The 23,700-nt window shown below is 37.5% G+C and overlaps 1 protein-coding gene across 4 annotated transcripts in view; it reads right to left on the bottom strand.

The window, feature by feature from the left end:
* Nucleotides 1-1,200: 1,200 nt before the first annotated feature.
* LOC149569725 (pentatricopeptide repeat-containing protein At5g48730, chloroplastic-like) overlaps nucleotides 1,201-23,700 on the bottom strand; it is a 73,438-nt gene continuing 50,938 nt past the window's right edge. For all 4 annotated transcript variants that reach the window (XM_089822444.1, XM_089822446.1, XM_089822445.1 and 1 more), the window contains exon 3: nucleotides 1,201-2,384. In XM_089822444.1, coding sequence (XP_089678570.1) covers nucleotides 1,284-2,384 — 1,101 coding nt within the window. In that variant the 3' untranslated portion in view covers nucleotides 1,201-1,283. The remainder of the gene's footprint in view (nucleotides 2,385-23,700) is intronic.

Genomic DNA, 23,700 nt, shown 5'->3' with positions numbered 1-23,700 from the left:
TCTTCACCCATGGAGCTTGCTTTTTAAGGCACAGACCCCAAAAAAAATTAAAAAAATCAATAACCACGAACAACAACATGGCCGTCAGTAAGGACAGTACATGCAATCTTAAAGTCAAGACCATAGTTCCGTATGAAATCCTTTTGGTGGAGGTGGGTTCCTTTCCATTAGAAGTCGCCGCATTGATCCAAATGCTAAGCTATTTAAAGAAAACCCAAGGTCTAGAAACACATCGTTGGCCCAAGTTGGTAATAGAAGAAAAACTTGTGAGGCGGAAAAGCACATGGATGAAACAAAATGACAAATGGATGCAAAAATGGGATATCAACATCCAAGCTTGCCCGGATAACATTACAGAAATAAAAAAGTTTGTCAATGAAAAATTTCGCAATATTCTGTGGACAAGACACAGGGAGGAAAAAATCTTATTACATTAAAGAATTTAATCCCACTTCTAGTCATGATGAAAAGGCCTATATAAGGGCACCTATTAACTAGAAAGCAAAAATGTTGATGGCACAAATTAGAACTAGTTCACATCAGCTGCGATGTGAAACTGGTAGATGGCAAGTTCCAAAGGAAGAGTGGGCAGACAGAACATGTTTATTCTGCAATATGGGAACAGTGGAGACAGAGCAACACTTTGTCATGGAATGCTTGGCTTACAACGACATCAGATCTGATTATACAAAAATTCTGCAGAACAAGGACTTCAACTATTTATTTGAGGAAGATCAAGTGAAGAGAACAGCGGAGTTGATTATCAAAATTCAGAGAAGAAGAGACAAGTTAACCAAAACTTTGCAACTGACTAGTTTGGCCCCTGACTCGGGAGGGCGATTGCATGGGTCCCATAGACTACTTTAGTCTCGTGGACGTCATTAAAATCTATCATATCATATCATATCATGCGGTCATCCGTGCAGAAGTTGGGGCAGCGTAGCCAGTGCCAACAAATGACTACCAAAATCCAACAAGAACAAGAAATATTATACGTAGCACTATGTTACGGAAAACGAGCGATGCCAGTGACATCCCTTCCTTTGGTAAATAGACATATCAGTTCTATCCACTTAAGTGCAAGGGCTCTCAAACAATTAAGAAACACTGAAAATCTACAGGACATAACTTTCAGGATTAATATGATGTCCTTGAATAATAAAGAATGAAATTGGAAACAAACATATTTGTGGGACTGACTTTTTATCAAAGGAGTAAGTAAATTTATTTATTCATAATTGTTTTCCAGAACATGAAGTGAATGGTATTACCAGAAATATTTGTTAGTGCCTATTTCTTTGCATTCTCTGCATCTTATTTTTCATCTCCTGAACCTTTTCAAGCATACCTTCACTTCGATAAGCACTGATCATGGCAGTGAATGTTATTTTGTCTGGTTGGCATCCCATGTCCTCCATTTGATGAAACACATGCTCCATTTCTGTCATATTTCCTGCCCTTCCGTAGGCACTAATCACAGAATTTAAAAAAGGAGTATCCGGAACTATTTTATAATTCTCCATCTGTCGTAGAATCTTTGGGATCTTATTAAAGATGCCTCCTTTACCATATGCACTGACAAGAGAACAAAGAGTTATCTTATTTGGCTTAATACCTTCAGTTATCATCAAATTGTAAAAGTACTCCATTTTTTCAATTTCACCAACCCTGCCATATGCATCAATTGCTGCATTATATGTTACAGTTGTCCATGAGAAATGAAATTTCTGCATTTTCTCCATCACAGCAGTCATTTTATCATATAAACAATGTTTACCATATGAGCTTATCATTGTGGTGAATGTTATTACATCAGGCTGAATCCCAATGCCATGGAATGTTTCATACCATTCCTCCATCTTCTCAATTTGTCCTCTATCACCGAAGGCTTTGACAGTAGAATTCATTGTCCATACATCGGGCTTACAGTCCTGACTTTCTAACATGAGTAAAATGACGTTTTCCATCTCTTCAAACATGCATGCTTTCCCAAACCCACGAAGAATGGTATTATAGGTAACGATATTTGGCCTAACTCCAGCTCTTGACATTTCAGAAAGTAGCTTATCAACATGTTCAAAATGGCCAAGTTCAACACATGACTTCATTAATATAGTGTAAGTATAAATATTAGGTTGACAATGAGGAATAGCCTTCATTTCCTCCAGAACAGAAAATGCCTTGTCAAGAAGACCATTTCTTCCATATGCAGCAAGGAGAGTCGTATAGACTTCAACAGTTATATGACAGCGTTCTTCAAGCATCATTTGATAAAGAATGCAAGCCTTCTCAGGTTGGTTGCAAGTGCCAAGCATGACTAGAAGTTTTATGTATGTTTCAGTGTTTGGTTGATACCACTGTTGCTCACGCAGCAATCCAAATACCTGTCAATACCAAACTGAAATCACAATTAGAAATAGAACTATTTGATGAAGAAACCATATTAACAGCTGAAAATAGCAAAGGTATAGTAGACAAGCCACTTTTCAGGATGCAATTAATTCAAATAACTCTTAACAAAATCAGTTGAAATCTATGGTGGAAGGCATTTCCAGAAGAGGGACGGTCGGATGGCAGGGAATGCCTTTCAGGGACAGCAATATCTGTGTGTGTCTGTGTGTATGTTTATGTGTGTGTGTGTGTATAGCTCCCCATCCGTACCCTTAGATGCCCTCAAAAAGGGAGAATCGTAATCAGAATGAAGATTACGGATTCTTCTAGTTTTGTTGAGTTATTCCTCTACTTGCTGAAACATCTATAATTCCTATATCAGTTGGGTTCTCCACTAATCAATGACAACGATAGGACATCAATAATGGACATGGATGGGAAGGCAATGGAATAAGCTTGACTGGGGTTCAGTGGATGAATGGGAGAGGAGGGGAATGAAGCCTATTGGTCTTGATTTGGGAAATCATTGTTTACAAGGGGCCAGCTAAAATTGGACCTTCCCACCCTATGCATGCACCGGAACTTTAGCCCCCCAATGCAAGGTGGGTGGGGAGCTATACAGTTGGTTGGGTGAGCCCTATAGCTTCTAAGGGTCCTATTTTAAAGGGCGAATAGGAGGGACCCATCCAACTCCTCATGCTCCCCTCTATACCTTAAACACATAACAGAAACAAAGGAATAATAGCAATTTGCGAGAACAAAATATGGGCTTCTTATTATCGCCGCAAATGCGGAATTATAGAATTCAGAATTACAATATGCTAACCCACATGGGTGCCTTTATTATAGTAATCTACAAGAAAAAGCTGTGAACTACCACTCAGAGCTGACCTAGACAATCTACGCGCATTTCTTAAATAGGCAATCTTATGCCACCCAGAAAGGTTCTAGACACTAATACTTAATACCTAGGGCCGACAGACCTTAACAATACATATAGACTCGGCCACATACACCTTTGACGTTTATTTTGTTAGTTTTGGTCGGCCCAACTTCGGAAGGCCATAACTTTTAAACCGTTGCTCTGATTTTCTATTATAACCCCTTTTCGGAATCCTCAGCTTCTGATCTATAGGCTCGAATTTGTGCAAGCACCCATCCATCAAGTTTTCAGGCCTCATCCGGCCACGTTTAGGCCTTCAAAACTGAGCCCAAAGTTTTTGTAACAAAAATTTTACACCAAAAATCCACAATAACTTCACCGATACGTATGATATGGCAATGAGTCTCAACTGGCAAGCTGATATGACTGAGATGAACCTCCACCTCTGAAATTAGGACATTCCAAGCTCGTATGACTGACTTACTAAGTAGCAAGCCTCCACAAACAACAACTTTGCATTAAGACAACCTTTATTCAAACAACTGAAATGAAATATTGATGCAATATTGCTCTTACACCTAGGATGTTCTTTTCCAACTGACAATAATAATGAATAATACAATATCAAGAATTTTGAAATTGAATCTTTTTGAACAATGAAATCAGAAATTCAAATTATTTATGTTAACATTAAGTGTTACATTATTATTAATATCATTAGCTATGAATCTTAATCATGACATATATATTGATATTTGTCGTGGTTAATTTAATTTTTGTTATGCTTCTGTCATGATCTATTTAATGCTGCTGTTGTTGTGCTGTCATGTTATACCACAATTATAGTGCTGCTGTGATAGACTGAACAGTATTTTTTTATTTATTATGAACGAATCTTGTTTAAACATAATAAAAAAGTTGTTTTTCTGTTTGAGACATCTGACTGTCACTGGGACAGTCAAGGAATGCCTTAGAAATCCCCGGCCAACTCAGGGATGGCCGAATATCCCTGTAGTGCCTCCTATTTCTGTAACAAATTTGAGAAGCGTTACAAAAATTTGAAGATGTTTTGGGATGGCTACGGTACATCCCTTGTCCTACCAATTGGGTACACTGATGGAACAAAAGGTAACAATCAACACACAACAATTCTGCTAAACTTTGTAAACCTGTTAGAGAAGGCATCCAATGCATCGCTAGGAAGAGGATGGTTGATTGCAGCAAAAGCAGACAACAACTATAAAAGGAACGCCTTTTCCATCGAGAGCCATGTGAGGAAGTATGTCATTGACCTAAAGAATCAAGCAATGATTGGACAAGAGGCATCCTCCATGTTAGAATTGGGTGGAGGAGATTCGGATGTAGACAAAGGAAAATAACTTATGGGGTCAAATGACAAAGGGGTGCTTGATCTCAAGAGTTTCTCTAAGAATGAGACAAGTTCTCTAAATAGTTATTCCATAGGATGATGGAAGATTATGTGGTAGTCCACCACAAGTACATGTTACAAATTAGGGAGATAGAGGAAAATGGTGACAAAGCTACAAGAAAGTATGAAGAACACAAGGAGTGGCGAGGGTGGAGGGCACTGGATCACAATTTTGAGTGAGATAAAACAATAAAGTATGAGGAGCCACGAATGAAGAAGGTGAACCTAGGTATGAAGACAACCCAAGAATTATCTTGGTCTGCAATGATTAGGAGCCAATGCTGAAGGCATAATCTTTAAGGTAGAGACAAGTGAATGGGCCTCTTTGACCCTGATCTCTCTAAAGGAGACAAGACAAATTCAAATATGCATCGACCTCAAAAGCTTGAGTACAGTGACTATCAAGGACCCGTTTACAATGCCCTTCACTGACATAATCCTAGAAGTTGTTGGTGGTGAAGTGTACTTGTTCATGAATGGATTCTTGAGGTGCAATTAGATAAGCATCGTTAAAGAAGATAACTTTAGACAACATTTATAGTCGAGGATGAAGTATATGCATACAAACAAATTTCATTTGATCTATGCAACACTTTGAGAAACTTCCAAAAAATAATCCTATATATCTTCAACAAAATTTCAGTAGGGAACTTTAAAGCATTTTTGAATGATTGGTCAATCTATATCAGTAAAGGAGATCAATCTAAGAGCACTTAAGGAATGCATGCATAGACGTAGAAGAGCATGACTACATTTAAATCTAAGGAAGTGCATATTCATGGTGCCTTGAGGTAGATTGATAGGCCACATAGTCTTAAAGAAGGACTAATCACTTACACAAACAAATCAAGGGTGATCATGCATATGGAACCACGTGAAAACACCATAGGAGTAAAATCATTTCTTGGGCATTTTGGAAATTATAGAAGATTTATTTCAAAAAATTGCTCAAATTTCCTACCCATTGGACATACTAAAAAGAAAAGGGCAACCATTTACATGGATCGATGACCAAAAGAAGGCTTTCAATGAACTTAAGATTAATCAATGCACTATGCACCAATCCATGTCTATCTCAACTAGAACAAAGAATTCCACATACATTTCGATACATCAAATTATACAATCCTAGCCACACTCACATAAATAGGATCCAAGGATTAGAGTACCAAATGGTCTTCACTAGTCAATTGTTGTTGAAGGAAAAGAAGAATTAAAGTAAGACTGAGAGGGAAGCAGTTGGGATGGTATACTCCATACACAAGTTCAAACATTACTTGTCAGTGATACCAATCACATTTTATATTAATCACCAAGCTCTCATGTACTTGGTGATTGAGGTGATAATCCAAGATCAGGTAAGTAGTTGTCTTTTACTGTTTCAATAATTCACATTCAAAATAATTGTTAGGCCAAGGAAGGGTCACACCATAGCCTACCAATTATCATGAATCAAGTTGGGAGAGCCACTGGAGTGAACGAGGATTTTTTGAATGCTTGCCTATTTTATTTTGCAACACTACCTCCACAGTACAAGAGCATTAGAGAATACTTATCAACCCTCCACCATCTTAAAGGGGATGCCACCAAGGGAAAGAACAAAACGTAACTTTGAAAAGTAAATCATTCCAACTCTTTAATGGTTGTATAAAATAAGTTTTAACCAAGTTTTCAGAAGATGTGTAATGCAAGAGGAAACACCGGGAGTACTCAAGGAAGAACACAAAGCCCTTGTTAGAGGATGTGGGCATGTTTTTGGACTTCATAACAAGGAGTCATTGAACAGAATATGGAGCAAATATTGGATTCATTTTAGGATGAGCACAAAGATGAAACAGAAAGCACTATAGGCAAACACATTGAAGAAACTAGATAGATAGATTCCTACATTGGACAATGGCTCCACAGGGAGCAATGTATTCTCAGTAATCACTCATCAGACATGAACTACTTATTGTGACAATTAAGTTGGGAAGATTTGTATTATAGGTGTAATGATAATCCATCAATATGTTGTTCTAAAGATTCTAAAGAGAGGTGGAAATTGTGTGTGTGGAGCATAGTTTCAAAAATCGCCGGAATCGCCGATTCGGTGAGTTGATTTGACCAAGCTGATTATTTTTGCCTCTTGAATCAGAATCGGCGACTTTTTTAGCATGATTTAGGCGATTCGTGCCAAAAATCGCCTAAATCTGCCCTAAAAATCGGCTATAAGTTAGTAACTTACGAGTTTATTATCTGCCTGTCAGTGATTTGTTTTTCTTGTTAGAAGAAGAGAGTAACAAGGGTATTTACAATTGAAAACCTTTGTACTACAATTGTGATAAACCACACGATCAGATACACACAATAATGATACACAAAATGACCCTCTGCTAATAGTTATCAGTATCACCATAACATCAACAATGCTCTACTACAGTATCAAAGCTAGCCACTAGCAGTTCAAATTCCTCACCAAAGAAAATACATCCCACTGAGATATCAAAATGTCACTACAGGAAGCCTCGTCTATTACATAGCAGTGACACTTCATTATATTAGCCATGTACACAGCTGTTACAATATTGTTGCCTTTCTGATGACCAAAAGTAATGCAGACATAAGACAGCCACACATGCACATGCCATTATGCTAATTGATGATACCCAAGAATAAGACACTTCAACCATCCAAACATCCAAGGTCTTCATAAAATAATGGGACTGATTGAATGAGGTCTTTCAGCCACTGAGCATATGTAACATCAATGATCAAACGCTAATGGAGATGACAATTTAAGATATAAATAATCATCACAGATGTATATAGGGACAATCTAAAGGCTTTCTTTAATGTAACCCACAACAAACACATTGCCTTGGCAAGATTACTGGGTGTTTTAAATACTACTACTATATTGATGAAAATTTGATTGTTAAAAAATGCCATATTTTGTCTTCAGCAAACCTGGAAGTTACACTTTGTTAAGTTTTTTGTGCAGCACAGTATGTTGGTTTCATAAATATGGGAAGGGTAATGTTTAATAAAAGAAGTCTGGTTTAACTTGAATATTTTATCTTCTTTGGTAGGATCTTTTGGGATGATTTGATTCCTTCGCCTGAATCTGCCCTAAAAATCTAATTTTTTAAAATTTTGTTTATAGATATTGATATTGAATCACTGATAGACATACGTTTCAAACTTTCATGGATCTTCATCTTAGATTCTTACATACATTTATGATTTGATGTCTTACGGATCTTCATCTTACATACATGCTATGATTTGAATAATTATGATCATTTGATTTCTATTTACTTCAGCTAGCCTACAATTTACATTTTACATAACATAGTTACGTATGTGATGGATTTTATGTTCCATGTTTATGTATGTTAAGTTTTAACTTCTATTTGATGATGTTATAGTGTGTTTAAGTTATATTCAATAAAGGGTGCATGAAATAAGTTTTAAATTGTTAAAATATCTAAATTTAAAGGGTTTTTTCAAATTTGCCGATTCATGGCTGATTCATGGCCGATTCCCGATTCGATTCAGCCTTGCCGATTCCGATTCTTGTTACTTTGGTGTGGAGAGACTGTAATGTCCCCTCTTTAGCAATTGTCAGCTATGTTGCCACTAGCCTAGTTTTGCATGGTCCCGGGGGCTAGCGAGGAGTTCAGAGGGATCTTGGAGTGATTTGGCCTAGTCATTTCTAGTTTGAGGCCAATTGGAATTTGTTTTTGGGGTCTTTAGATGGAATTACTATTTATAGTAAGTTGACTAGGCATATTTCTAATGATTGGACTTGAAGCTTTCTGACAAGCTATCACTTGCTTCATTTCGAGTCCAATTGATATAATATTTTAATGCCTGAAGTTTATGAAAGTAGCATTTAAATTAAATGTTAAAATGATAGTGTTACTTTAATATTATTTATATTGGGTTGTGTTTGAGAGGGGATGCTCGAGGGAGACATAAGATGTTATTTTATATTATTATTTTTTAAAACACTTTATCCCACATTGCTTGTGAAAAGTGGGTCAACCCTATGAAGTAGAAATAAAAGGAGCGCTAGTGGTCATTGTTCAACAGGTTGAATATGAGATGATGTGTGAGTTGCAGATTCGTTCTTGGCATTAGAGGACGTTTATCCTCTCTTGTGACAGTCTAGATGCCATTCCCTTAGGGTTTGGCCTTTGGAATCCATTGTCATCAGCTTCATTATTAGGTAGATTGGGCATATTTCTAGCTATAGGTAGATTTGATGTTTTGCTCATATCCTCTTCATTACTCATCCAACGCTTATGCTAATTTGAAGGAATGATTTTATGAAGATATTGGACTGTTTGAAAACAAAAATATTGTAGCAGCATTGTTCATGCGACACTATTCATGTGGCACTATTCATGTCACTGTAGCAGTAGGTTTAAATAACATTTGCTAGAGCATTATGTCAATAATATTGGAGCAATCAGTGAGTTGATAATCTGCCATGTATTTGATTTTATTAAATTCTGAAAATAACATCTTATCAGCAGTAATACAATTTCCAATTTGCATATCATTATACTTTTTTTTTATTCATGTTGTGCTATTTTCAATTCCATGCAAGCAAATAATATAAACGTCCCATTTCCAAAGTCATAAGGGGTTAAATTAGTAAACGGAGGAATAAGGAGTTGAATGCAAATTGTTTGACAAAACTCCTATCAGCAATTGTCTTAATTTTTGGGCATTTAAGGGTGCCCATTACAGTGGTATCAGATCCTAGTTTTCCTGCCATCCTGTGGAGGCATTACAAGAAATCTAGAACAGAAAGGGAGAGGGAAAAATGTTTGACAAAATGTCAAAACACTAAAATCAAGAATAAAACAGGTTAAGAAAGTATGTTTGAGCATGCGAGAGGGGCCTTATAACTTCCGCAATAGAAGAGTAAGACAAAATAGCATTTCGGACTTGCAAAGTGAAGAGTCTAGTTCATCCGTGCGGTTGGACATAGAATCTAGTCATATAGATACAGAGGACATTCTTTGATCAGGACAGCAATATGGGTGACTGAGATGACAAGAATATAGAACTAGGTGGAAGCAGGAATACTAGTTCAAATCAGGGTGAAGTAATGTTCAGAAAATTACTGGATATATTAGAGTAGGGGAAGCATATGCAGCAGGAGCAGAATAGGTGAATGGACATGATGCTACAGCTTATGGCTAGATAGATGGGCCTCAACGTTAACCCAGGTGATGCCAACAATGGAAACAATAACAATGAGAGCAATGATAATAATGGAGGCCAAGGCAACAACAATGGTCCTGAGAATAACATTAATGATAATAATAATGGACATGGCAACAATGGGAATGATGTTAACAACTTTAGACACGTTGTACACCCAACTTGGACAACGAGTTTGAGACCTCTTGTACCCACCTTCCCAACCAGAGATCCAGTTCAACCAGTAAATGAACCCCATATTACCGAGTTACATGATTAGTCCAAGAGGGACTGGGAGGTTACTAGACTGGAGTTTCAGGCAGATATTTCCCTCAAAGATTATATGGACTTGAGGATGAGACACATGCCTAGAGTAGGAGGGAGGAATGAAAACTTTGAGCTGAGAAAGAAAGTTGGAAAACTTTCTTTACCTTATTATGATGCTTCAGGGAAGATGACTTCACGAGCTTGGGAGTAGAAGGTAGATACATACTTGTAGCTGAATCCTATGCTTGAGGAGGAGGCTATCAAGTATGCGGCTATTCATTTGGATGGCCCAGCGCATGAGTGGTGGCACCATGGCATGGTAACCTTGGGGCATAATCAGATCACATCTTACAAGGAATTCACTGAGAGGCTCATAGATAGATTTGATACCAAAGATCCTGTGTTACAATTTAAGGAGTTGGCACAACTCAAGCAGTGGGAATCAATTGAGACGTATATCAGTGAATTTCAGAGGTTAGTTGTGTTGGTCACAAGTATTTCAGAGAGGAGATTAGTAGTGTTGTTTATGGACGGACTATCAGATCCCTTGAGGGGTTGGGTCAAGGGACATGACCCAGCTACATTATAGGAGGCCACTAAGAAGGCTCGTGACATAACACTTTCTTCTTTTAGGAGAAAATTTCAGCCTAGGGATTCACATACGAAGAAGGATAAGAAGGACAAAAAACCTTTTCACAAGGTTGCTCAGCCAAAAAGGGATAATAAGTTGGATAATGACACCCTGAATGAGTTGAGGAGAAAGAAACTATGTTTTAATTGTAGAGAGCCTTGGGACTTATCTCATAAGTGCCCTCTCAAGGCTAAGGCAAATCAAATGGAGTATTTCTCAGCAGAGGAGTCACAGTCAGAGAGGGAGGATCAACACTTTGATTCGGATGACGGTAGCACTACAGAGGAGAGCAGCATTCCTAAGGATGAGAGGTCGTTGGCACGTTTAATAGGGGCTCAAAAGGCAATCACATTTAAGGTCAGGGGTACCATCTAGGGGCAAAAAGTAATAGCACTCATTGACACTAGGGCTACACATAATTTCATAGATGCACAATTGGTAGTCAAGAGAGGTTTACAGACTGAAGAGCATGTTGAGTTTAGAGTCATGGTGGCTAATGATGACAAATTATTATGCACTTAGAAGATATCTAATCTTCACATTAGGTTTGGAGATGGCTATGAGTTGGAGGATTAATTCTATGTAGTAGACATAGGAGATTATGATGTCATCCTTGGCATGACATGGATGGCCTCGCTAGTTGAGTTCACACTCAACCTAGCAAAATTGGAGATGAGATTCCAGCATAAGGGCAAAACTATTGTACTTAGAGGACTTTCAGATGGGGCTAAAGAGTAATCTCTTTGAGAAGAATGCAAAGACTTTTTCGGCATGATGATGTAGAGTGGGCGGCAGAATGTTTCACTATGCCAACTTCACAGGAGCCACAAGTGAAGAGTCATCCACCAGATATCTAGGAGATACTTGACAGGCACACTGAAGTATATGGCAAGATTTCGCATGGGGTTCCTCCTAACAATGGGATAGAGCATATTATTGAGCTCGAGGAGGGAGCCAAACCAGTTATGATTACTCGCTATCGTCGTCCTAAAAAACACAAGGATGAGATAGAGAAGGCAATTAAAGAGTTGTTGGGGCACGTTAGGCCTAGCAAAAGCCCTTTTGCTTCAATAGTAGTTTTGGTAAAGAAGAAGAATGGGACAATGTGCATGTGCAAAGATTATAGGGCACTAAATAAGAAAACGATTAAAAATAGGTATCCCATTCCTAGGATTGATGAGTTGCATGGGGCATGCTTCTTCACCAAAATTGATTTACGATCCAGAAACCAATAGATCTAGATGAGAGCAAAGGACATTGAGAAGACAACGTTCCAATGTCACTATGGCCACTTTAAGTTTATGGTTATGCCCTTTGGGCTAACCAATGTGCCCGCTACATTTCAGAGTTGTATGAACCAGGTATTGAGGAGGCAGTTGAGGAGATTTGTCTTGATCTTCTTTGATGACATCTTGATCTTCAATAAGACCTGGGAGGAGTACTTAAAGCATTTGGAGGTGTTAACTATTCTAAAGAGAGAGTTGTTGCATGCCAAGGAATCTAAATGTGAGTTTGGCATGACCGAGCTCCTTTACCTTGGGCATATCATTAGTGCAGATGATGTTTGGGTTGATCCCAAAAAGATTAGAGCTATTGTAGATTGGCCTACTCCCACAAACCTCGCACAACTCAAGGGGTTCTTTGGTTTATGTGGTTTTTACAAGAGGTTTGTTAGGGGATTCTCACAGATTGTCGCACCCTTGACGAATCTCACCAAGAAGGAAGTCTTCACATGGACAGAGGCAGCACAGAGATATTTTGACCACTTCAAACAGGTGATGTCATGTTGTCCAGTTCTAGCTCTACTTGATTTCACGAAACCATTTGAGCTTCAATGTGATGCTTCAGGAAATGGGATATGGGCAGCATTGATACAGAAGAAATACCCCGTTGCATTCGAGAGTGGGAAGTGCTGAGGAGTTGAGAGGAGCTATTCTATCTACCACAAGGAAATATTGGCCATAATGCATGCGTTGGCCAATATCCGATCTTATTTGGTAGGTGGGCATTTTGTGAACAAGACTAATCACAATAGTATTAAATACTTCATGGGCCAACATGATCTTAATGACCGGCAACAAAAATGGGTTACCAAATTGCAAGCATATGACTTTGACATAGAGTTTGTCAAAGGTAAGAAAAATGTGGTGGCTGATGCTTTATCTCGAAGACCTCACTTATGTGCTCTGGTAGAAATTTTAGGATATTGGAAAGATTAGATTATAGTGGAGTATGTCGGAGATGATTGGACTTCTGGGATAGTCGCGGGCACCATTCAGGATGACAAGTATGTAGTGTTGGATGGATTGATCAAATTTCAGGACAAGATTTATTTGATTCCTACATCACAGTTTAGAGAGGACATCTTGAGGGCATTTCATAATGTGCCTACAGTTGGACATCCTGGGGTCTTCAAAACTTATAGGCGGGTCCGTGAGAGATTCGCCCAGAGGAGACTCGAGGATGATGTGCAAAGATATGTGAGAGTGTGTGGTGTGTCAGCAGAATAAGAGAGAGCACACTTTTCCCGCAAGGTTGCTTCAGCCTTTGCCCATTCCTAACAGGAAATGGGAAAGTATTTCGATGGACTTCATCACTAGGTCACCACAAGTGCAGGGGAGAGATTGCATCTATGTGGTGGTAGACCGCTTGACAAAGTTCACTCACTTCTTTGCTATTTCATCCACTTACATAGTAGCACAGGTGGCAATCTTTTCTTCAAAGAGATATTCAAGTTACATGGGCTACCTAGATTCATAGTCAGTGACCGGGATAGTAAATTTATGAGTGTTTTTTAGCAGGAATTGTTTAGGTTGTGTGGTACAGATCTTACACCCAGCACTAGTTCTCATCCACAGATAGATGGGCAGACAAAGATTGTTAATAAATGGGTAGAGGGATATTTGAGGAACTATGTGAGTGCACAATAGAGAGCTTGGGTCAGATAGCTGCATATGGGAGAGTATTGTTATAACACCACATATCATATGTCCATCAGGATGATTCCTTTCATGGCACTATATAGTTATGAAGCTTCTAGCTTCATCGATTTAGTTTTGAGGGACAACAGAGTGCCCAAATCCAAAGACTTATTGCAAGATACTCAAGATATCCTAAGAGTGCTCAGGGAATACAGCAAGCTCAGAATCAACACAAGTTGTATGCTGATCAGCATAGGATAGAGCGTAGTTTTGAGGTAGGGGATATGGTTTACTTGAGGCTACAACCATACAGACAGTCATCACTCAAGAAGAGCGAAGTCGAGAAGTTGAATCCTAGGTTTTGTGGTCGCCTATGAGATTGAGCTTTCGGAGGGCAATCGAGTGCATGTTGTGTTTCATGTGTCAAGGCTTAAGAAAGCCATTGGTCAAAGAATTGTGCCTTCTACAGATTTCCCACTGTTGGATGAGGAGGGGAAGCTTGTGTTGGTCCCTAAAGCTATTGTGAATACCAGAGAGAGGACTCTTAGGATCAAGGTAGTTAAGGAATACTTGATAAAATGGAAAGACCTGCTAGATGTGGATGCTACATGGAAAGGTGAGTAGGTGTTACAGTAGACAGGACTGAGATCGCTTGAGGACAAGCAACTTCTATTAAGATAATATCTTTAATATCTTTATTAAGATATTATCTCCTTTGTTAAATACTTTCTATAATGGTCAACTACTTGTCTGTAGTTCATCTTTCAGTCTAGATAGGAATGTTTCCTATCCTGTCTCTTTTGTCTTCAGTGCAGATAGGAATGTTTCCTATCCAGTCTTCAATTTTGTTTCTAATTTTTGTTTCTTTTAGAAACAACGTCCTTGTAATTCTTTATAAGGAACATGTTTGTTTCTCTGTTAATCAATCAATCATCTGGAAATCCGTCAATCTGCCAATTCTTGAATCTTGTAACATGGTACCAGAGCCAGTGCTTCAAATTTTTTCGAAAAATTTATAATTTCTATTGAAATTATTTGTTATATTTTTTCAAAATTATTTTTGAGATTTCACCAAGAACCCGGCTAGGGTTTTTGCAAATTGTGGTCCAATTCTGGTCGACTCTAAAAATCACATTTTTTTTGGCATTTGATTTTGGAAAAACACGAGTTTTGTTTTGAAAAATCACAGCATCAAATCATGGATTTTCTGGTGATTTTTTTCAAAAACGGGTTTGTCTCATTTTCGTGCTTGAGCCTGCAAGTTTGTGCAATATTGTGAGTTCTACACACCACAATAGTCATCTTTGCTCGTAACCTAGTGGTCTGCAAAATCCGTGCCTGTATCCTTGGGAAAGCTCGCGATTTTCTTCTGCAAATCGCGTCCAAATCACGCGTGTCTGAAGCAGCTCATGTCCATATATTTTCAAGCTCATTTGACAGCAAAATCACAATTTTAGGGTCAAGGATCAGTTCGTTTTGTCTCCATTCTTCATCGTTTGTGCTCGCCCTACAAAAAAATCCACCATTATTATCAAGAAATCTGAGTTTTTTCAAGCTTTTTTCAAACAGGGCCTGTTTTCGAAACCCTAATTTTTGGGGTCAGAAAATTTTTTTGTTTTCAAATTCTTGGTGGGTTTTTCAAGATCTCAAATGGTCTTCATCAGATTTTTGTGGGTGTCTTGTTTTTCATACCTCAATTTTTGAGCTGACGGATTTGAAATCCGACTTCAAATTCCTTTTGGGTTTTCCGTCTACTCTTTTGGGTACTTGTCAATTTTTTCTAGGTCAGCCTCAACATTGCCTCGAACTTCGTGCAAATAGCATCTTTGACTAATCTGATGTTGGAGGGCAGTTTGCGATTCAATGGCCACAATGATAACCACTGGAAGCAGCATATGTTAACCATCTTCGAGTATCGTCATTTGGATGAGCTTGTACTAGGCACAAAGACTCGTCTGACCTCCGACCAAGTAGAACAGGACAAGTTTGATGATCGCAATCGAGAGGCTGTTATGCTTTTTAAGCTCTCTGTTATTGATGATCAACTATCACAGATTCCTTCCGGCAAGTCAGCTGCAGAAATCTGGAAATATTTGAAGGAGCTGCATGAAACATCTAACAAGAGTCAGGCATTCTGAAGAATCGGTTGTTCTCCATTATGATGGATGAACGTATGTCCTTGCAAGAGCATTTGACAAAGATTAAGGACATTCGTGATCAGCTCGAAGCTATTGGTCAGAAAATGGAGGAAGAGGATATGGTAGTCATCACTCTGAAAAGTCTACCATTGTCCCATGAGCACTTCATAGAAACACTCAACATTACGTCAACTAATGTTGATCTAAAGTTTCCAAAATTATGCACCAAACTTCTGCAGCAAGACCGTTGGAAACAATAGTTTGGCAGTAGTGCTTCTATAGCCTCCTCAAAGCAGGCATTTGCTACAAAATCCTTTCAATAGAACATCAGCAACCATCAATTTTCTCAGCCTTTCCAGCATCAACCTTCTGCTCAATCTCTAGATGACTCTACAAAGCAAAATGTACAGTGTAATTACTGTCACAAGTTTGGCCATATGAAGTTCGAGTGCCGGAAACATTTGGCTGCCCAAGCAAGGCAAAATGCTTCCCAACCAACAACACAAGTTGTTGAGCTCCCTGATCAAGGCGAAGCTGCATTTTTCACCTTCTGAATTTGTTTCTGTTTTTTTGGGTTTGTTAATTTTCTCCTCAAAAATCATTTCATGTTGTCTGTAATACGCAAGGTTGCATGAGATTCTGGGTTTTACTGTTTTTTCCACAAAAACGAAGTTTTGTAATTGCAATCTGTTTTGAGTCATAGCACTCTTCTGGCAAAGCTTCTTGGTTTCAGCATTCTGTAGATCCAGGGAGGGTTTTAGTTATCCCAGAATGTTTCGACATCCGTACGTTGACCATTAAGGGAGGGTATTAAGATAATATTTTTAATATCTTTATTAAGATATTATCTCCTTAGTTAAATGCTTTCTATAATGGTCAACTACTTGTCTATAGTCCGTCTTTCAGTCTAGATAGGAATGTTTCCTATCTTGTCTCTTTTGTCTTCAGTCTAGATAGGAATGTTTCCTATCCTGTCTTCAGTTTTGTTTCTAATTTTTGTTTTTTTTAGAAACGACATCCTTGTAATTCTTTATAAGGAACAAATTTGTTCTTCTGTTAATCAATCAATCATCTGGAAATCCATTAATCTATCAATTCTTGAATCTTGTAACAATTTCAAGGGGGGCAGACTGTAATGTCCCCTCTTTAGCAATTCTCAACTATGTTGCCACTAGCTTAGTTTTGCATGGTCTTGAGGGCTAGCGAGGAGTTCAGAGGGATCTTGGAGTGATTTGGCCTAGTCATTCCTAGTTTGAGGCCAATTGGAGTTTGTTTGTGGGGTCTTTGGATGGAATTACTAATTATAGTAAGTTGACTAGGCATCAGAGTTGGCATATTTCTAATGATTGGACTTGAAGCTTCGCGTCGAGAGCTTTCCGTTCATTTCGAGTCCAATTGATATATTATTTTAATGCCTAAAGTTTATTATAGTAGCATTTAAATTAAATGTTAAAATGATAAAGTGTTACTTTAATATTATTTATGTCAGGTTGTGTGTTTGAGAGGGGACGCTCAAGGGAGACATAAGATGTTATTTTATATTATTTTATTTTAAAACACTTTATCCCACATTGCTTGTGAAAAGTGGGTCAACCCTATGAAGTGGAAATAAAGGGAGAGTTGGTGGCCATTGTTCAGCAGGTTGAATATGAGAAGAAAATTGATGTGTGAGTTGCAAATCCGTTCTTGGCATTAGGGGACGTCTATCCTCTCGTGTGACACTCTAGACGTCATTCCCTTGGGGTTTGGCCTTTGGAATCCATTGTCATCAGCTGCATTATCAGGCAGATTGGGAAGATATTCAATTGCAAACTAGGCTTCCTATCACTGTTTGACACTTAGACGAAATGCAGATTTGAACAATGCCCAAAATGAAACTTCATGGAATGACAATTTATCATCATGGGAGGCATGCATATACTGAATGCAGAGTGTTAGAAACATGAAACACTTTCATAGTCCTCAAAATGACAGTCGGGTACTCATGCATTAAAGTGCTTATAGGGGCTCAATTTGACTCAAAATGGTACTCAAAATAAAAAATGCATTTTTGAGTGCCATCGGTGGCTTTGTCTGGGGATGCATCTCTCTTGCGGGCATGGCAAGGATTCAGATCTCTGGAAGAAGCAAACCACTCCAAAACTTTCTCTCGAACAACTTTATTGAAAGCAAGAAAACTAATCCTAAACTGTACAAATGATGACCTCGAGCCACAGAACTTCAACAGAACATCTTACCTCTGTCATAGACCTGATTTTCATGAGGTAAGCTGAGATTATTACTTCCATCAGTTTCACCAATCAGATTAGCATCTTCAATCAATTCATTTGCCAAAACAAACTCTACATCTTCTACTATTCATGTCACTATAGCAGCAGGCTTAAATAACATTTGCTGGAGCAATATGTTAAGAATATTGGAGCAATCTGTGAGTTGATAATCTGCCATGTATTTGATTTTATTAAATTCTGAAAATAACATCTTATCAGCAGTAATACAATTTCCAATCTGCATATCATTGTACTTTATTTTTGTTCATGTTGTGTGATTTTCAATTCCATGCAAGAAAACAATATAAACGTCTCATTTCCGAAGTCATAAGGGGTTAAATTAGTAAACGGAGGAATAAGAGTTGGATGCAAACTGTTTGACAAAATTCCTATTAGCAGTTGTTTTACTTTTTGGGCATTTAAGGGTGCCCATTGCAAAGATTGTTTGAGGATGTGAATTACAAGGTATTTGAACTTCTACAACTGAATTCAATGTGGGGCAATTGCAATGGTCTCTTTGGGGCTCACAATGCTCGCTATTATCCAAACAGTTTACCAAGGTCATCAAAGAATTTGAATGGTGCTATGTACAACAGCACAGCCATTTAGATTAGTACGAAAAGAAAGAGATTGAGCAGTGGAAGAATGCCCTTTTGAAGATCTATAAATGCTCAAGTTGGTCCCTGGATATAACAGATGGGTAACTTATGAAACCTCACTTTCTGCTTGCTTTTGTGATTTTTTTATGGTTAAAGCATTTCACAATTGCCGATAGATAGACATTAGGAAAAGGCGTTGGACTATACTTAAATGGAAGAAACAAGTATATATTATTTGTTCATTTTGATGTTATGTAATTTGTATATTCACTGTGGCTTGTAATTTGGAAATTGGTGCCTCGTTTTTTGTCCAATAGTAATTATACCATTATAATCCTCTTGGCATTCCTATGAACTGAACTAAATCTTTTTGAGACATGACATGTTGAATGACAAGTTGAAATCAATCTAATTCAGCTAGCCATGGTGTAGGTCTAACATAGGGTCAAAAGGGATTACCTGGATCCAAATTTCAAGCTTAATCAATATGGGCTAAAACATGTAATTATAAAAAAATTGGTTGGGAATCACAGGGCAGGGTAGAAAACTTGAATGGATTTTGATGATGAATGAGGTTCTCTTTTTTTATGTGAAGCCAAAATTGATGTGAAATGCTGAATTCCACAGGGCTGAAAACAATTTATCAGAATTTAGGGTTGCCTAGTCCACTGTGGAAACAACCACTATGTTTGAATCCCTTTGAACTAGAAAATATTTCTGAGACTCAAAACTATAGCGAGCATGCATTGCACAACGTACTGTAACTACTACAGTTTTATCTTTTGTGTATTATTTTCAAAATTATTATTTTATCTTCTTAGTTATAACCAGCAATGTTGGGTAACGGATCCATTTCATTCTGTCTTTTTTGTCAAGTTCTGTGTAACAATGCAGCTATTTAAATTGAGAGCTTGCATAAAACTGGTAAGTTTTGCACACTAGAACTACTTAACTCTAGTCATGGAAGAAACAGTACATTTGGGTATGACTGGTTTGAAAGATGGAAACTTGTATCCTTGAGACTTATTTCAAATATCATTTAAAAAGGTTTTGAATGAAAGTATGGTTATGCTAATTTGGAAAGGAAATAACATTTTGAGAATCGCAACAAATGAGATCATTGGATTTGTTGATAATAAATAATCCAAACTAGCCTAGAAGAACTGAGGAAGTAGCAACTATAGCTACTAAGACATGAAAAGTCAAACATGTTGATGTCATGTTAGTGAATAAAGTTTTTCTTATTTTCTGACTGTTAATTCATGATATAAAACCTATGCTTAGGGATTAAATGAACGATCAAAAGCATACTCATTGTTTGCGACTCTTGATATGTTTGTGAATTCCTTTATGAATAGGATAAAGAAATGAAAGAGGAAGACGGAAATAGGATGTAATCATGTTAATGACTTATAACTTCTAGATATTGCCACACATTGTCTTAGTTCTCCTTCATGTAATTCCTTAGCAAATATCATAGCATTTATTGTACTTATTATGTACTCATAATTTGATGAAGTGAATTTTTGTGTAGAATACCTGAAGAAACATTGAGTTGCACGGAATATCATATATGTGTGAGATTGTATGATTTTCACTTTCTTTATGGATATTTCCATGGATGAAGATGGTCACATGCCTATTTTTATGATGAAGGGTCGCTTTGATACCACTAATGAAGGGCCACACCACCCTTACCAACTCATAACAAAATACTTAAAAACATGGAGATAAAAAGAAGACAAAATGGTTCACAAATCATGACTTCATCATACTTGAAAATCCTTACAACATCAACAAGATGATATCATAGGTATGGCTTTAAAAAGAATCTTACAATTTCTTCAATATGAGAGAACTCCCAAATAAGAGCTTCCAAACTAAGAGATTCTACAATAATATCCTGCACCTTATGATCTTGCAAACCAAGTGTTTACACACTAAGAGCTTCCACCACAAGAGCTTCCATCCAAAGATCTTTCATTCCAAGAGCTTACACTTGAAGAGCTTGATTACAAATGCTCATATGCCTTGCTTATATAGGCACTTACCACCCAAAATATTACAAACACAACCAATGTGGGATAATGCAACTACCTTACAATAAATATTAAATTCCCCCCCCAATTACAACTAAGCACCACTATGTGGTCCAATTAGAGCATTACATTGCCTTTGTGGGACACAACAAATATTTAATGCATGATTAAAGGAACTTTCCACAAACTTCTAAAATGCCACATATACACCTCGATAAATGAAATGACAACTATTTTTTATTTTTATGCCACTTATGCACCTTGGTAAATGAAATGCCTTTTTTTTTCCTCTTTTTGCCCCTTTTTTTATCATGCCCCCTTTTATTTTAAGAGAAAAATGATACACTTGTACATGATTAATCGAATAAGAGGTTTGTTAGCATGAATGCTAATAGTATTTCTGTGGGGGGGTATGCAATGCTAGAGACATGATTTGAAGCTTATGTGTTGCATTCATGACAAAGTTTGTCATTGATGTCAACGTATACCATTCTTGTGAAGATTTCCAAAGTTGCAGAGGCAGATGTGTTCAGCACAGTCAGAGGATCATGAGTTGTGTCGTGCACACTTAACTAGATGTTTATAAATGCTTGCAGATGCTACAGCTAACTGCACAGACAGAAATATGGAAATATGACATAGTTATGCGATGCTTTTAAAGATCGCTTTCAAAAAGAGTTTCTAGAAAGCAGTTAATAGTAAATTATATCTTTTAACAGAGATGTAATCTGGTTGAGCGAGCTTATAGGAAGGTTAGAAACATCTTGAAGGTGACAAGGTTGAGATGACAAAATCAGACATGCAGTTTGACCCTACTTATTGAAGACTATTCAGAGTATTATTTCCTGTGAGCCGACTATTGTAAAGATCATTGTAAAAAGAGCATAATTGTAATATAATGTGTAATGTAATATCTTAAGGATGTCCTCTATTATTATTGTAAATTGGAAAAGCCTCAAGGCCGACTCAATACTTGTTTTAGGACTTGGTATAAAAGAAAGATCATTTCCTTTTGGATAGGTATCCAGTGCGGATATTTTTGTAATCAGCAAGATCATTTTGTTGGCTATTAGAACTTGGATGCGGAATTGTATCTGATCAAAGCAAAGATTGCATTACTTCTTGAATTCAGTCTCCTTGATCCAAGTGGCCTCCGCATCTTCTTGTCCCTGCCATTTGATTAGATGCTCATAGTAAGTTTTCTGTCTGATCTTCTTGTAGGCCCTGGAGTCAAGTATCTTCTTTGCCTTTTTAGGTGGTGTAGGAGTCAAGTTTAGGTCCTCTACCTCCTTTATGACCTATGTAAGGTTCTGGTCTGGATCTGGAGTAGGACCTTTATAAAGGATCGGATCTGCAATGTTGAAGATTGGAGACAAACCAATATCCTCAGGGAGCTCAACCTTGTATGCATTGTTGCCATATTTTGCCAAAATGGGACATGGCGCTAATCTTCTCATCTACAACTTATGTGGTACTCCCTTCTATAATCTAGTTTTGTTCAAATGAACCATAACTAGATCTACTACCTAGAATTGAACATCTTTCTTCCTTTCATCCACCTTCTGCTTGATCTTTGTTATGTTTTCTTGCAGAGTCCTTCTCGTTGTTTCATGCACCTCTTTCATGGAGTGTGCAAAGTCTTCAGCATAACCACTACCTTTGGCTCCATCCTTTAGGTCTCTGAGCTCAAATATGCCTCTAGGGTGTAGGCCATAAACTATTTCAAAGGGACTCTTGCCAGTAGTCCTATTCACAGTATCATTATAGGCATATTCTGCCTGTCCTAGGAGTTGGTCCCAAGTCTTTCCATACTCCTTTGTAAGACACCTCAATAGGTTTCCAAGGCTTCTATTGACCACCTCTATTTGGTCATCTGTTTGAAGTTGATATGTAGACCCAAAAGACAAATTAGTTCCAAAGTTTTGCCACAATGTTTTCCAAAAGTGACTCATGAACCTAGTGTTTATGTCTACGACTATACTCAAAGGTAATCCATGTTAGAATATATAGTCTACCAATATAACTGAGAGGGGGGGTTGGGGGGTTGGGGTTTGTGAATCAGTTATCCAACTATTATCACAATTATCAACCTAAATAAAGCTTAATCATGTGAGCATGTTAGTTTTTTTAGGATTGCTGCTAGTGTAATGGCACTATTGGTGTATTTTGTATGTGTGTTCCAAATGCAACATCCTCTTTAGATATATATATTGAGAATAGGTAAATGAATAGATACGTCCCTTCATGGGACATGTCTATTTGTTAATAAGATAATTAATAATATATTTAATCATTTATATATATATAACTCAATTATATAATTATACATATGTTCATCTGATAGAAGCTATCAAACATTAACACTCCCTCTTAGCTAGGGAGGATGAACAAAAGACAAATATTACACCATTAGTAGAATTACAAATTTTAAGGATATATCATTTGATACCTCAAAAGTTTTCCACCATTTGATATTGCATTTGGCATCACAAGTATTGGCCTCCTAGAATATCAATGATATTTACCAAGTACTCAAAAGGTTTTGATATCACATTTGATATCAAGAGCATTGGCCTCCCAGAATTTCAATGATATTCCCCAATTACTCAAGAAAGGTGTGATATCACATTTGACATCACAAGTATTGGTCTCCCAGATTATCATACAATATTCACCAATTACTCAAAATAAGATTTGATATCACATCTAATATGAAGAGTATTGGCCTCCCAAAATATCAATGATATTCACCAAGTACTCTGAGTAATGGCCTCCCAGAATGTTGAGATGCAAGACATTCACCATATATTCATTGTTAGATCTCATAATACAAGTTATTGTAAAATCGTCACCTTACAACAACTTCTCCAAATACAAGTGACGATCATTTGGAAGTCGTCACTTCCTCATGATATACACAGGGGGTAGGCCCA

The sequence above is a fragment of the Cupressus sempervirens genome, chromosome 3, assembly GCF_028749045.1.
Source record: "Cupressus sempervirens isolate cs-2001-9-10 chromosome 3, ASM2874904v1, whole genome shotgun sequence".
Classification (NCBI taxonomy): domain Eukaryota; kingdom Viridiplantae; phylum Streptophyta; class Pinopsida; order Cupressales; family Cupressaceae; genus Cupressus; species Cupressus sempervirens.
The sequence above is the reverse complement of the archived record's forward strand: the minus strand, read 5'-3'. Positions and strand labels throughout refer to the sequence as shown.